Source organism: Nymphaea colorata, chromosome 12 (genome assembly GCF_008831285.2).
Source record: "Nymphaea colorata isolate Beijing-Zhang1983 chromosome 12, ASM883128v2, whole genome shotgun sequence".
Taxonomy (NCBI): Eukaryota; Viridiplantae; Streptophyta; class Magnoliopsida; order Nymphaeales; family Nymphaeaceae; genus Nymphaea; species Nymphaea colorata.
In genome coordinates, this window is record NC_045149.1 from 21,126,916 (window position 1) to 21,143,243 (window position 16,328).

At 37.6% G+C, this 16,328-nt stretch overlaps 1 protein-coding gene and 1 long non-coding RNA gene across 3 annotated transcripts; one reads left to right on the plus strand and one right to left on the minus strand.

Annotated features, from left to right (window-relative positions):
• Positions 1-3,398: 3,398 nt before the first annotated feature.
• LOC116266081 (pescadillo homolog) lies at positions 3,399-12,937 on the minus strand. 2 transcript variants are annotated; one of them, XM_031647164.2, is made up of 15 exons: positions 12,614-12,913; positions 10,700-10,792; positions 10,506-10,591; positions 9,670-9,798; positions 8,943-9,062; positions 8,721-8,846; positions 7,260-7,344; positions 7,048-7,158; positions 6,315-6,408; positions 5,882-6,174; positions 5,588-5,695; positions 5,000-5,121; positions 4,222-4,432; positions 3,833-4,087; positions 3,399-3,673 (listed from the first exon to the last, which is right to left on the minus strand). In XM_031647164.2, the coding sequence occupies exons 2-15, from the start codon at positions 10,721-10,723 to the stop codon at positions 3,590-3,592; spliced, it is 1,848 nt and encodes a 615-aa protein (XP_031503024.1). In that variant the 5' UTR covers positions 10,724-10,792; positions 12,614-12,913; the 3' UTR covers positions 3,399-3,589. The 2 variants fall into 2 exon arrangements, with proteins under 2 accessions (XP_031503024.1, XP_031503025.1); XM_031647165.2 differs by having other exon boundaries at positions 3,428-3,673; positions 12,786-12,937.
• Positions 12,938-13,821: 884 nt separating this feature from the next.
• On the plus strand, positions 13,822-16,328 carry LOC116266405 (uncharacterized). The gene is made up of 7 exons (XR_004175352.2): positions 13,822-14,069; positions 14,370-14,488; positions 14,570-14,739; positions 15,720-15,758; positions 15,920-16,016; positions 16,128-16,202; positions 16,275-16,328. It is a non-coding gene; the product is annotated as an uncharacterized LOC116266405 (long non-coding RNA).

Here is a 16,328-nt window from a genome sequence, read left to right on the forward strand (position 1 = left end):
AACATCATGTTCTTCTTTCAGGAAGCATAATACGATTATGGATCTCGTTTCTACATCAACAATCAAATATTGGACATAAGGACACCATATTTATTGGATAAAAAAAGCATGGCATCCCTGAAACATGTTTTAAGAACATCGAGAACACAATCTTTTTCTTATCAAACACTTTCTAAAAGATTTCAAAGACATAATCCTGTCTTCCCTTTTACTTTGCATACAACGGATGCGTCACTTTTAATTCTTATAAGCCAGAAGCATAATTATAACAAGAAATCGAAAATATGTATCTTTTTCTTAACCTAAAAAGAATATTCTTGTGACCATTGGTCTGCTTATGCCCCCATAATTGATAGAGGAAGTGGAGACAGTGTCCTTCATTTTTTTTTTAAAGGGTGAGAGGTTTTCCATCGCCTTAAGAGAGGCTATTGTCCTCTCCCTATGCCCACCATCCCCAACGTTTAGAGAACTTGCTCAATAACCTATTACAGTATAGAGGAAGAGCCTACTAGGACGTGACAACGACCACTCCAAGATTTATACCCTTTATTAACACTCTGATACGTGGATTGGTTAGAAGCCATATGGTATTCTTTTATGTTGTTTGGGATTTTTTCTTTTCTCCTTCCAAAAATGCTTGGTAAGATGTAGCATATATAATTTTTTCATTATATGACTTGATGTGCAATTCAATGTCTGTTTTCTTTTCGTACCGTCTTTGATGCAAAACCCTCAGGCCATACTCATATGTCTTTAAACTTCTGATTTACTTCTCAGCTGTTGTGTTTGTCATGTTTGTGCCCTAAAGAAACAACACATTGTGACCACGGGATTCAAACCTCAAACACTTTAAATGTCAGCCACCTTGTCACTAGATTTCACTGCAACCCTTGACACTATGGTATCTAAGAGATCACTTCATGCCATGTACTATATGTTTTGACATTTTTTATTTTCTTTTCCCTTTATGAAAAGGCTTCATACAATGTAGCATAAATAGTTCTTCCAATGTTGCCACAACTACTGTTTCTTTTTATTTAGAAAAAACTTAAAAAATATTATTTTAAGTTGGCATTTGTCTACCTTAGACATCTAATGGGGACCCCAGAAAGTGAGGCAGATTCATGGACACATAGTTCTATTGTTCCATTAATTGGTTATAATTTTTGAGGCAGATTCATAAAATACTGATAGTGTTTCATAAAATACTGATAGTGTGTTCTAACTGCCAAACGATCCCTAAAAGGTCAAAATAGACTGCTACACCCTAGGTTCAATCAAATCGACACAGTAACTTCCTTAAATCCTACTGCAAAAATGGAACGGATCTTTTATGTCAATATTGACGCCTCTATAGACAAGTCAAGCACCAAATTTGGATCTTACCTGGGCTACCAAATACGCTCAAGGTCCAAGTATCAATTAAGCCCTACTCCTTTGCGTGGGTAATATGTCAAATATTGGTTTCATAAGTATGTTGTTCTGGTCCAAAATAAAAATTTCCTGAAGGAGGCCTAGCATAGCAGGCGGGTTTGAGACTTAAGCAAACGACACATTCTTACTTTAATTCATAGATGTTTATGCAACAATCAAATTAAAAGATGTATCATAGAATTTCAAACAGTACTGTACCTACCTTCAAGGTAGGTAGGAAGGGGGTGGCTTTGCCTCTCATATACCACCAGGTCCAAACATAAATAGTTAAATACTTCTACAAACAACAACCAATTTAGCTCGACTGTCAATCAACAGCCAAAATATCTTAAAAGAACTTATTGTCCAATACCTTGTATAATCTTTCTAAGCTATATTAAATAATATTATCATAACTACAGTTAGATATCAGGAAAACACCTATAAGAGTAGAAGGGGCAATCTGCAAGTTTCGCCCCAATTAGCATTCGAGGAACAATCTCAACCAACAAAAGGACTACTTAATTTAAGGATCTGACTTCACGAATTTCCCCTACATGCTCTTATTTCCTAAACTTTCGGGCACTGGGGAGGACCGCAAGACCACCTTTAACATCTTTTACGTAAATGGAGAAAAAAAAATCGATCGTTGACACTTTCCACAGCCAACCAAATGCTAGGAAACAACCAATCTTTGAAAAAGTAAAACGGCACATCGACAGATGTAGCCCTAATTTTTTTTCATTGAAAGGAACAAAAAATCTAAAGTGAAAAAGCTCAGATCACCGGGATGGAGAAGGTGGCAGAACGATCGACTTTGCTTAACCATAAAAGTAGGCAATCAAAGCAAACCACCAAACCAGAGGAAAAAGCATGGTGATGACGGCCAAAAGGCAGGAAAACCAATTCACGAAAATGCAAAGAAATGGAGAAGGAAGGAGTTAATAATAGAAAATCAAAACAAAAAAAAGCAAACGACTATGAATCCATTCGAGAGATCGGAGATTGGTGAAAGTGTTTCATTCAAGGTATCAGAAACACGGATCACTAAGAACCTCATCATCTCCCTCCAATGTTCCATTCGTGTAGCTGAAGAGAAAACAAATCGAGAAACTCAAAATGTGAAAATATCATAAATTCATCAATATAAAAGAAAAAAGAGAAGAATGCCCACATTCTAAAAAAAGATGATGGACAGAAGAAATGTCATCAGACTTAAACACGATCAGAATCATCCTTGATCGTATTGCACAGCATTTCCTCAGCACCTGAACACCTTTTCCTCATACAACTTCTCGCTGTGTATATGTGTGCGTGAGGGAGAGAGAGTTGCTTACTTACAAGAAGTTTTGATCAAAGAAAGGGATTTGATGGACATTTCTACTCTTACTGAAAGCAAGTGAGTCCACCACCTGGTCAGGATCCAGAAAGCAGTTAAAATATAAACTCAAATCGGAACACCACGTGACGGCCATCCATGGCTGCCTATTAACTTGATTAATTCTTTCATTTCTTCCCATAAGTGAATTTCTAGGCATCACTGTCAGTCAAAGCTTCTCTGAGTTCTGCAGCTTCATTACACCCGTCACAACCACATCAGATGTTTGGCAGTACAACAGAAGCTCCAGATATCTCTTGGCTCTACCGCACGAAGACTGTTCTGTAGAATCACCTAATCCTAACCACCCTGCAGCAGGCAAGACCCTGCAATATTGGGAAACATGCGAAAGGGATCTCAAGTTTTGGGGCGTTTTTCAAGGACAAGACGCAGACCGTGCTCATGAAAATGAAAATTTCCTTTCAAATTACAATTGGTAGCTTTTGCCGTATGAACTGCTAATGTTGCGTGGACTCCAGTCCACATTAGCAGTTCATACGGCAAAAGCTACCAATGTAACTGGAAGGGACATTTTCATTTTTCGAACCCACTTTTTGCCTAATAATTTAAAAGAACCAAAAAAGAAAAAGAAAAAAAGAAAAGATCATACGCAAAATTGATTATTAGGTGATAGTGTTTGCAAAAATTGTCATTATAAGCTTGATATAAACTTCAGCTAACCTGAAAAACAAAAATGGTTAGCTAAAATATAACAATGTGGTTTAGCGACAGGGCAATATTGAAAAAAATCTGAGAGATCCTCATATTTGAGAGAGAGAGAGAGATTAGGGAGGCATCTCATTCCTTCTTCTTTGCTTCCTTTGCTTTTCTTTTCCGCTCTTCATAAAGACCAATCTTAGCCTGCTTCCTCTGCTTACCAATCTACAATTAAATCAACAAATTTAATGAGCACAAGCAGGTTTCACTTCTTCCAAGTCAAGATAACAGGTGCACAAATCCACAAAAAAAAGAGGCTAGCATAACAAAAAACAAACCAGAACAGTTCATACTAAAATTTCCTAGAACTTGTAACAAGAATACCTTCATGGCCTCAAGAAGCTTCCGCTTCTTACGAGGCATCATAACCTCTTCCAAGTTGTTTGCAGTCTCAACCACTGGTTGAGAAGTTGACGGTTCTGGTTGATTAGCTTCAGAAGTTGAGGGTTCCTGTTGGTTAGCTTCAGTAGCATCGTTCTGTGAAGTTTCTGCTTTCTTTTTTGCTAAATAGGCAGAGTAGGTGATGCCTTGAAGTTCCATTTTCAATTCATCCAGGTACTGCTTCTCAAGCTTTCCCAACTAAAAAGATGAGTGAATTTTCAGTAATATGATGGAAGTTTTACACTAACCCATACAATACAATCCCAGACAACAACAAAAAAAAAGAAAAAAAGAGGAAATACACAAACAGGGGCTTGGTTCTATGATTTTACCTCCTCTTTCTTTTTGGCAGCTTCATTAGCTTCGTTCCTCTCTGCAACACCTTCCATAAGTAGACTTTGCGGATCATAGTCATCAGTGCCTGGCATTGGTAGGACTTGCTTTTTAGCAGCAGCTTGCAACTGTTTGAGGACCTGGGCATACTCAGGTACGTAACCTTCGGCTTCATTATCAACAAAAGGTGATAAATGGGGAGGAGCTACCCTGTATCACAGTCAAAATCAGAAAGAGAACTACAAACATCTAAAAAAAAAGTTGACTAGAAAATGTTATGCCACAATTTCTTGACGTGAGAGAGAAAGAATAGGTGCCCAAGCTATATTCCAGAGATGGGTCTGGGAAAAGAACCAAGCTCAGGATGGGCAAAAAAATAGAGAAAACGATAGGATAAGAAGCCGGCTATACCAAGTTTAAATAACAAACAAGCAAATGAACATTGAAAACAAACAGATCCTGAGTTCAACAGCATAAAACTCAGTTAGTCTCCGCCCAGTAGTTTTGAAAGTTTGAAGACCATGAAAATAAGCATTCCAATAAAATCAAACTGATGCCAAGTAGCTGAATCATTTTCATTATTAGGGAAAACTAAAAGAACATACAAGTTTGCCATTTATTTTAGATTGCATAGCAAATGATAGCTAAAAGCAGTAGCAGCAGTTTAAAATTCAGTAACAGGACATCGACAAAATTTTCTAGCATATATTGTGAAGCACATCTAGGATGGTCCTGCTGCTACATCATATTTCAAATTTGCAAGTTGCAAGCAAGTACCTTCCCACCAAATAGCCTTCAGTTGGTAAAATAATCCGAGTGTTTACACAGTCATACACCCACTGTGGCTGGACATATTCTCTAGAAAGGAACATGTGGTGCTGGGTCGGTCTATCAACTATCTGCAATTAGGTGCCAAAAAGTTGCATAAAACCCTGTGTAGGATCCATAAAAGCAAAAATAAAAGCTCCATGCAGATACACAAATATTTTAAAAATTAAAGTGAGCCATTAAAAGAAGGTTTACAACACAAACTGCAAAAATACCCAGTGCAATATCAGAAGAACTAACACTGGATGATTTTTGGTTGTTAAAACGAGCAACCCAGTCAAAGCTGCCTAGTTTGAGAGGACCTAGTTTTCCCTTTCCGCATTTTTATGTGTTAAAACATGAAACTACAAGTCATTTTCATTGTTCCTAATTACAGGGAAATTCTTCAGTTGTAAAAATTTGGTATTGCAATGTTGAAGGATAACTTTCTTTTTAAGGGCCCTTGAAGAAGCATGCCAATTATGTCTTTGACAACTAAGATAAAGCCATGGTCATATTACAAGCTCACTAATATGGATTACTGCATTAAATAAATACCTGATGGGTGATGCTCTCATCAGCTTCATTAAAAGGAGAAGCTTCACCTTCCCATGAAACCACACCACCGAAAGCTGGAATTATAAAAAGCAAGGACTCTTTAGGTACCTAAACATTTGAAACATATAAGTTAGCAGCATGGAATTATAATTTGGCAACAAAGGATTTCATCAACAAAAAACAAAACTAAATTAGTATGGAGTGCAACCTTGCAAAAATCATGAAGTACTACGAGAATTTACTTAACAAGATAATGATGAGCACAAATAATCAAATCCAAACAGATTTACCAACCTCACGACTTAGAAAAAATCTTAGATTCTTGAAGAGTGTTTTGCACTCTTTTCTATCCATATCATCATCTTCATCCTCATCAGTAAGATCCTGTATGAGATGTGAGAAGGATCCAGTTCCATTTCTAGGAAGCTGATTTTGGAGTAAGGCCAACCTTTGCTCAGAGTCACTAGCTTCCAGTTGCTTTTCAGATGCCTCAGATTGCTCTGGGGCCGAAGAAACAGCGGATTCAATTTGATTTTGGGTTGCCATTCTTGAACTAGCAGAGACATACCTTGACAATGCATAAAGCTCTATAATACATTGTCAAGAAAGTGAGTGTAAATGAATAGATTACCTCAAAAGGGGGTTAAGCAAAGGAAAGAGCCATAAACTTCCTTATAGTTACAAACAATTAATTGAATGGATAAACATGATTGAAGAAATTGTGTACCTTCAGCTAAAGCTTCCAGTTGTGGATCAAGAATTGGTGGATACTTTACATTTATGGAATGATAAAGTTTGAAATTGACAAATCCCAGAAGTGTCTGCAAAAAAAAAAGGAAAAAACAGTATTGGTTTAGCCGACTGGTGCATGCACATAATTCAGTTCAATGATTCTTTCCAACAGTAATAAGAGGGTAAAAAGAATGAGTATAAAATGAAAGTCCTAATGGAAAGTTTGAAACTGAAGTTCATTTTCCCTCACTTAAGGAGTTGTACTAGGTTTCTTGCTTTGTCATTTTAGTGTGTAGTAGCAACAACTACAATGAGATCAACTCTTGCTGATAAATAAATACCATAAAAAAGCGAAATCAAAGAACAAGTTCCAATTTCTATCTAAATATATTTGAAATGCGTCATACTGATAACTTGCACATACCTACTATCATAATACATTAACAACAACAACCAGATATTCATTACCTAAGTGAGATAAGTCAATAAGCTACTGACTAAATTCAAGCACCATCTGGTTCAAATAATGCTATGATGAAAGTTACTCATACAAATTTCTTCTTCTAATTTGATTGCCACAATTTTTCTCCTTCTTTCTTGCCTAAGTAAACTGACAACACTTACAAAAAGTGAAAAAACTTAGAATCCCAAACATGAATCAGGACGCAAAAACAAAAGCAATTTCTACAACTAGGGAAAAAAATGCATTTTTTATTCTGCAACACAACCTCGTAAAACTCCAAAAATGTCAGCATGATTTTAAAGTCCACATCATCTGTCAACACTTGCTGGCGAGCATGAGGAGTGAGCCATGTTATATTCTGACCTTGAATCTCAGCCTGCATTGAGGGGCATACTGCATTTAAGCTTCCACAAGATTTACAGAGGAATATCAAGTACAAAAATATTAGATGCAAAAGGATCCAAACTCAAAAGCTACCTGATAATATATCCCTTTCACAGAGATAAAAGTCTTCCTTAAACTATGAGTTCGAGAGATATAGACCTGCCATTCTTGACTTAACCTAAATAAAAATTAGAAGTCATGGTTCAGAAACAGTTAGCAAGTAAATAGAAAATATCTTTGTCCATAAGAGGTGGAGAGTACAAAGAACTCGCCAAAAATTATCAATTTTAAAAGAAAAGCAATTTTTTAACCTTCAAAGCCTATAAAAAGGCAAGATAGAGACCAGATAATGTAAACATAATGTTAAACCTCACAAATTTATGCAATCCATGCTTTGAGAGCAATATAAAGAAAGCTATGGCACCCTATATATAAAAACTACATCACAATTTTAAATATGAGATTGAGAATAGATTGCAACAAGAAGTTTGAAACCAGTAATCTCTTTCATTATCGAGCAATTCCCCATAAAACACACATTCACAACCATACGCATTCCATCATGTTAGAAAATGTTATAGGTCATTCAGTGTCACAAGGGAAATACCAAACCACCAAATGTGAACCACCATATTCACCATAAGGGTGCTGATGACAGTGGCAGAGCCACAAGTGCGCCCGTGTTGGCAATTGACCACAGTTGCCAGCAGAAAAGCTCTTAAACCTTGACCCTGGTCAAACCGTATGGGGTGCAGCGTGTACTGGCTAGACCAGGGTCAGTGCCCCGCAGGCTGGAGAACACCTTCATGCAACAGTGAATGTGATGCGCCTTCATTGATATACATAAAGGACAGTACTGTCTTTTAGTAATGAGAGGCTGATATTTTGAAACATCAAACTTTAATTATAGACCTTTATTTTGGAGTGCGTCATAAAATTGTGCAATGGAAAATTCTTCATAATTCTGAATCTTATTCACGGTATGCCCATCGGACTTTGTCTGGGGATGGAATTTCAACTTCCTATCACAAAGGACAACCTTCGCATCAATATGGTGTCCATATAGCCACAAACCATATTGACAAATCTCACTGTGGAGAAAGTCTCAATTGGGGAACTCTCATCTTATGGAGATTTGGTATTATTTTGCAATACTGAAGAAAATCTGTAGTGGTTTAGCTTTTTATTTTTTACCCCACTAAGGTTCAGGATTGGCTTTCATTTGATGATTTCAAGAACAAAAAAAAAGAAAGGTGCTTTGAGTATTTTTTTTCTTTCAATGTTGTTAAATATCAGTGAAACATAATCATGCCACTTTTAAATATTGAACATAAGGTTTTTTATTGTATAATTATTCATCATAATTTTTCTATTTATATTCTAACAGTTCACAATCAATTCAGCTGAATTACTTAATTGGCTGATTCACCAAAGTGGCAGCTCTGCCATTCAGCCTTACAAACTAATTTTTACTACACAGGTTAATATCAATACCAGTGCCAGCATGAACACATTCAATATTTTAGTAGGCAATGACAAAGTTATGGAAGCCACCTTCGACAGTTGTGTATACGCTTTACTTCAATGTGTTCAGAGATTGATGCAGGCAATGCAGCAAACAGATGCACCATTGTAAGACAATCATCCAAGTCACGAAGTGCATCAATAAAAGTAGGATACCTGCACAGAAAGGACGAGATACAAACCTCATAATCTTTAAAAAAAAAAAAAAACATGTAACAACCATCAAGGCACAAAGTGAAGGAAAATCACAACCTCTCTTTTATAAGCCTGTCAAGGGTGTATGTTGGCTTGCGCTTGGTGAGCTGATCAGCAAGACTCTTGTTCTTCTTTGCTACAGCTTTTTTAACTTTTCTGTCATACGCCTTGATTTCCCTGTAATGGACAGAAAGCATGTGTTCTCTTGGAAATTAATGGTAAAAGAAATTGGAATGGTTCAGAAATGTAACTGACAACTAAACAACGGGAGGGGAGGGGAGAGAATAAATAAATAGATTACTGTTTTAAATGCACAACTTCTATCTGTTACTTCATATTGTAAACCTTTCATTATCAAAACTCCTTAAACTTCTTATAGCTAAAGTTGCAGTAATACACTGCACATTAGGAGAAAAATGTAGATTAAGTTTCCAACTTAATAATAGAGGTTCTTCACTGTCTTCTAACGATATACCAAATTTACAGACATTGAAATATTCATTTTTGAAATCCTAGCAAGGTCCATCAGTAGATCATTAAATCTACTCAAAAAGAAATCCTTTTATCAAATATAGCACCCTGAACTATAGTAACAATAACTATGAAATTTCTATCTGATCAAATCTGCACCAAAATGAGCATGATTTACTTAATGAGTTCAAAAAATAAAGAACTAGAAAAAGCATTCTTCAATATTACCAGCTGATAAACAGTTTTGACCATCAAAAGAACAGTTAAAAATGATTGAGCAATAGCTGGTTACAACATAGACAAAAAACCTAACCTGAACTTCTCCAAAAGTGGCTCATGAGCAAGGAACAGTATGTCCTTCATATGATAATAAGTCTTGTGGTTGCCTTCTGTTTTCTTCTTCGGCACCCTTGGAAAAATTCCTTTGAGTATGCATAGTCGCCTATAGGAGATGAAGAGAGATCAGTAATGTGAAACTTGGAAATATGAGAAAAAGTAACAGACACGTCAGACAAATAAAAATGCACTTGCTACGACGCAGAATTCCTTTTAAAAGTGCAGATTGGTGTAAAGAGAAGAAAAAACATGCTTGCACAAGATTATCATCAAAAGAAATGCCAACATAATTAGCAAGAGTAGAAAATGTGAAACCAAATAAAAGGCTACTGTCAGCAAAATTTCCAGGCTCATATTGCATTGGACACTCCAAAAGATGCATAAAGTCCATTAGAACCGTCACCCTTAATTGTCCCATCAAAAGAATACTATATGAAACTAAGCCTAGCACCAAAGGTTCCCGAATAGCTAACAATATTAAATAAAACTTTGTAACAAGCTAATGAAATTAATCAATCACCCAAATTGAAACTAAACCATAATCCCTAAGAGAAACAAAACACCAAAAAATGAGGAACTATGAGATATCACCTTTCATAAAAACAACATCTAAAACATCAAAAGACCTAGAACCCCCTCCCTCTAGCAGCGGCAAGAAAAAGAAGAATGAACTTAAACCATGGCCTAAAGTATATAAAAATCATCGAGATAACTGATGTCTAGAATCAGCAATGAACATAACAATCCTAATATTGATCCCCATCAAGGCACAAATGCATAAATGAAGAAAGCAAATAGAGAAACAAGACAAACCTGAAATCAGAAAGGCTGATTTGCAAGAACTTGACAGCCTTAGACCTGGTGATGTACTTTGCGGCATTTCCCTCCTTCTTCTTCCCCTGAAACAGAACCCACCATCTAATGAGAAGACACAAGAGCTCTCTGTGACGAAAAAGAAAACAATCCAAGGGGGAACATAAGAAGCATTTGAAACTTTGAAGACTTACAGGTGGTCTATAGTGCTTCGGCATTTCTGCTTTCTCGCTCTATATATCTTTACAAGTGTCCTCAAAAGCAGCGGCAGGACCAGAAACTTTTAACTGAAGTGCACCAATACATAGTAAATAAGAAACTTGCACATCACAACAAACATTGTTTAAAAACAAATTTTTAACAATGTACAGCTATACACTTGAAAAAATGGCTTTTCTTAGCAACAATGGTGAACAATGATACTTGCAAAGTTTCACAGCTAGCACTTAAGCCTATTTCCTGTCAATTGATTGAATCTGATCTTTTCTGATCTATCATTATAGATATATCAACGAAAGCTATTATGGGTGTTATATAGGAAGGTAAATATAAAGTTAGGCATGCAACACAATTACTACAAAACAAGGATCATGGTCCATTATGAACATAAATATCTACAAACTAGTAACCTCCATAAGAATCTTTAACTGTTTTGCATGAAGTTTTTTTGAACAACTATGAGCACTCTTCGGATACCTACAATAATTTTTGGAGAAAATTAATATTGTTAGAACTTAGCTGTGATTGAGGTGAAGTGAAATGTTAAGCATGTCAATCGATGAACCGAGGCAAAGCAAAGCATAAGTTGTAGGACCAAAATTGTGAAGTATATAATATCCATAAAGAGAATGTCAAATTTGAAAACAACTATTAAAAATAACAAGTTTGTAAGTGAAGAATAATGTGAACATATTTAACTCGTGTATACACGTCACAACATGAGAGAAATTGATCTCACAATGAGAAAGCAATCTTTGTCAAACGCAAGTAAATTTTGATATGGAAATGAGAATCTTAGTCAAAAGAAACAAAATGTTAATACTAGACAACAAACCAAAGATGGATTTCAAAGGGTTTATTAAGGTTCAACATATCCCATTTAAAAGAGGACATCATATTCTTGAATTATAGATCAAAACATATGCTTCTTATCTGAGCTATGAATTGGTTGAAGATGGAACCATCGAACAACGGCCTTAACCTTTCCTATTCATGATGGCCAAAATTACTTTCAAAAGCAAAACTTCTTCACATCATTCTGGCACATGCATCGGCTGAATATGAGCCACCATTCCTAAGCAAGCTAAACGAGTATGTCACCAAGGTGCGGGGTGCGGGTGCTGGCGCGGCACATCTCAAAAAATTTAGGTGCGGCGGTGCGGCGAGAGTATTTATTATTATTATTATTATTAACTTATAATAATAATAATATATATATAATATATATGACAAAAAATTGTCTATAAACCACAAAATTATTAAATAACAAAATCAAAATTCCAATTTGCTAATCATGATATCATTATCAATCATCAATTCAACATTCAACAAAAAATATACTCTAGTTTTGAGTTCATAGAATCACAGTTCATACAGTCATACTTCATATTCTTTATTAATTTTATTTTAGTTGGCCTATGTGGACTGATTTAGACCAACTTAGCATGCAACCATGATTTTGTTATACAAGATATGAGCATGTAGTATGCACAGTTTATTATAGTATCAGCAGACAGCAAGTAGGAGAATCTAAAAAGCTAGAGAAGAACATGGCATTTTACCACTGCAGCAAGAATAGAATTATAGAACTTAAGAAAATTTCGCAACTAACAGAATAGTACAAACTATTGCACTCAACGTCCATTATACCAGAGAAAAAAAGAACAGTATAGTGAGATAACAGCACACTAAAACATTGACGAGACGGGACAGAACAGAAGAACAGAGAGAAATCAAAATCGGAGCATGATATCAGAATCAAAGGAACAAAGAACCAGGCCCTGCGAAAACACAAACCAAACCCGCTCAAAACCCATTTCCGCACAAAATTTCTCATTAATTCACGTCAGACAACATCAAGAAAACGAAACAAGCCACATTAGCGCAACCTCGGGGTCTGCTGACAGCCGGAAACACGAAAGCTGCCAGGCCAGATTCCGGCGACCCCGTCAGCAACCCAATGCCGGAGTCGGAGGCGTACGCGGTGGCAGCAGAAGCCAATGAAGAAGAAGCAGAAGTGGGAGGAAAAAGAGGGCAGGAAGGTTGGAGTTCGTATTTTACAGTGATGAGGTGGGGGAAGCCGCGAGGAAGAGGGAGAAGCGCACGCCGGTCGCCGGACGGAGAGAGAGAGAGAGAGCAGCGGCGCAGCGGGAAGAGAGGAGAAATAGGGCACGAGACGATCGTGTATTTGTTTAAAAAAAAACCTCAAAAAGGATATAGCGACTAAGGTTGGGTGCGAATCTGTGCCATCGCGTCGACGCGGGTGCGGGCCCATTTCTGCCGCACCATGTCAATGTCTGAGACATGATCATGAATTGAGTCTTCTTTGTTTGCCAATAACACCACGTCTATAAAATTCAAGGAGAATGAGTAAAGAAAAAACAAAACAAAAGAACAAAGCAAACTAATCCTCATATTCAAATTCAAGTATTAGGAAGCGAAAAGTAAAATGAGAGAAAAATGTTAACAGCTATGCTATATGAAAACCAATGACCTAAAGATGGCAATCATTCCTATAAAAGTTCCAACCATTGCATCAAACAGAGGTTGTTTACAATGTCGCTGTTTCATAATCTGTTATATAAGTTGCACACATTATGAAACCATAATGTATGATCGTGGGGTCAAATGACTCACCAGTAAATTCATGCATGGGATTGTGCAATTAAAGTTTGATTATGGGCGAGGGAGAGATTATCCTGCCATTTGGACGAGACTCGAAGGTCCTCTCATTCTTTTGATTTCAGGGTCATGGGCTGTGTTGAGGCTTTGGTGGGTAGTGAGCCGTGTTTAACTAGACAAAAACCATTTCGCTCTTAATGGTCTCATTAATTTAAAGCAATATGAGAAATCTAAATAACTTCTCATAAACTAACATTTTATACTTTCTAAAATAAATTTAAAGTAAATACAGAACTATATAAAAATAAAGTTAATTAAATCATTTTGTTATTGGGTTGGCAACCTTAACCGAGACGAACCAAACCGATCCGGGTCGAGCTGCTGGGTTGGTCGACCGGACCAAGTCAGAGCTGGACGACTCAACGGGGGGAAGTATCGGGGCACGCGATAGAATACTAGAAGTGTGTCTCCCGCCTCTTCTCTCCCGTTTCTTGGCGCGAAAAACGATTCGAGATTTGGAAGATCACGAAGAATTTCGCGTTTCCGCTGCATTCTTCGTTCCGCCCTTTTCATTCCCATCGTCCTTGCAGAGGAATTCAACGATCACAACCGTCATCTGTAGATTGAGGGATAGAGGGATGGCGTGGTCGAACCGCTATTGTTATTCTTCCCCTCGTTCATTCCACAGCGAGATCAGCGGCAGACAGATCAATGGCTTCAGAGGTACACCCACTTCTTTTTTTGTTTTCTATCCCTTCTGTTTTTTAACGCCTGTTGTTCGTTTTTTACCTTCAATCCGAGATTGGGCTCCCTCGTTTTCTTCTTGCATGTAGTCGACCTCTGCGTTTGGTCTGAAGAATATGACCAGTGTTGTCTCTGTTCTCCCCTTCAAACTTTTACTCATTTCTCTGCACCTATATCTGTTTCGCTGCGTATTTGAAATTGGTTGCGAAATCTGCAACCTCTTCCACGGCGTCTCGGTTACTTTAACGTGTTAGTGATTTCTCTGTTGCTCTGTTATAGTGCGGAAGAGGCCGCATGTGCAGGGGGGAGAATCGGATTCTGCTGGTAGAGGTGAACGATTGTTGGTAATCGGGAACGAGCATGTGCCCAGCCAGCCCCTTGGCCTATCGTTTGCGCAGGTATATCAATCCCTTATTTTTTCGGTCGCTTTGTCTGACTTCCCTCGCGTTGATCTATCTGAAAGATCCGAAGGCTTTCAGGATTTTGTATTATGGGGATGAAAACCACCACAATTCGTGACATATCGCCCCCTTAATCGTTTAAGACTTGGAGAAGCGGGCACCTCCTTGCTGTGGCCGATCAAGATGGATTCATTGGTTTGCATGATACCGTCCCCCTCCTTCATCCCCCATAACCAGTGAACAACCAGGTCCGCCTTCATTTTTTTCCCCTTTTCGTTGCTTTCTTTTTTTCGTTGGTTTTGTTCGAACTGATCATACGGACCAGTGAAGTTGAGAATGCTGGAAATCCATGGATATGCTTTCCTGTCAAGCCCCAGCTGTAGGGAATCCCAAGAAAGCATGTAAGCTCGTAGTAAGGTCTTAGGGTATTGATTGATTTGTACTAGAAGGAATAAGATGCTCCAATGATGCAAATATGGTATCTGGTTTATAGAACTTAAGGCTCTAATGGTGGGGAACAATGAGAAGAAAGAAATCTGCAAAGGGGAAACATGGAGCTTGATGCTATTCCTGCTAGCTTTTTAGAAAGCAGCGAAGCTACAATGCTGTGTTGCCAATGACCACTTACACCGACAGGGTTCACTATTAAATGTGCTATTGTGGATAAATTTGCAGCACCAACTCCGTCCATACCGCACCATAAAGACTAAAATAGTGCTCTCAAACATGGGAAGGTCTAGAGGAATATTCTCTTTGCTTGTAGGGCCCTGTTATTGAGGAGTTCCTAAATTATGACTCTGAATAAGAAGTTACTCCTAACATCCGACAGGGGTTTACATTTGGATATTCTCTCTTGGGTTAATTGCAGTTGAAGCAAAGGTGTCCGAGTGGTTAGCTCATTCTAATGGCATTCTCACTACTTGCTGGGCAATTGAAATATATTGTGGTTTAGATGACGCAGAATCCTTATTGAATATGTCAAATGCGTATTCTTGACACACAACTGTGAGAGTACATTCAAATTTGTATAAATGCCAATGTTCATTTGCAGTTTACATATTTATAGTCATCCTGTGATGTTGGTGGTTGATGGCAAGTGTTCGTTTTGAACTATGTTGAATAAGTTTGCTTCATGTGCTTGCTACTAATTTTTGGATTGTTGGGGTTTGCTTGGACTGATAGTTTGCTGACTGCTCATTGTTTTCCTTGTGGACCAAATGTCTTGCAGGAGGATTCTGTGCTCATGACAGGTTCAGGAGATCAAACGGTTTGTCCGATTATCTTGGCAAATTATTGTTTATTAAACATAGTTATTATTCCCTTTGAAATCAAGGAGTCCTGAAGCGATGTTTGCTTACTGGTCCTAAGTTTTGGATCAACAATTGTTGAGTTATCTGCTGTAGCTGAAATCGTTTCTCTTGTTGTTAGATAAGGGCATGGGATGTCGAGACAAGTCAACTTTTTGATGTAATGTGGGGCCATTCTGGCAGCATAAAGACGTTGTGCCCGCACCCACTGAATCCTGGTAGGGCCTTTATATCTGTCCTCTTTGTTTGTAAATCTGACTGTGACGTTGATAGGAGTCTAACTCTTAAATTTGCTTGATTCTTGCGGATCTTCTCGTAACTGGTTCAAGAGATGGATGCATTACACTTTGGGACAGACGTTGTAACTCAATTTCGAGAAAAGCTCTGGGCAAACCCTGTTTGATGTAAATTACCATATCAACATCTCTTAATGATGATACTCTTGCACATCTGAAACGTGTATCCCCTCTTTTCAGGCCAAATTGCAGTGATACACAATGCGCATCCTCCTAAAGACTACCACATAAGGC

Bases quoted from the DNA above. Each gene is read 5' to 3' on its own strand.
- LOC116266081 (XM_031647164.2), bottom strand. From the start codon at position 10,723: ATGCCGAAGCACTATAGACCACCT. The intron at 9,063-9,669 runs GTTAGGTTTTTT...TGTCCATTACAG, and splicing joins CCACTTTTGGAGAAGTTCAG to GGAAATCAAGGCGTATGACA. The intron at 8,847-8,942 runs GTTGTGATTTTC...CTTTCTGTGCAG, and splicing joins GACAGGCTTATAAAAGAGAG to GTATCCTACTTTTATTGATG.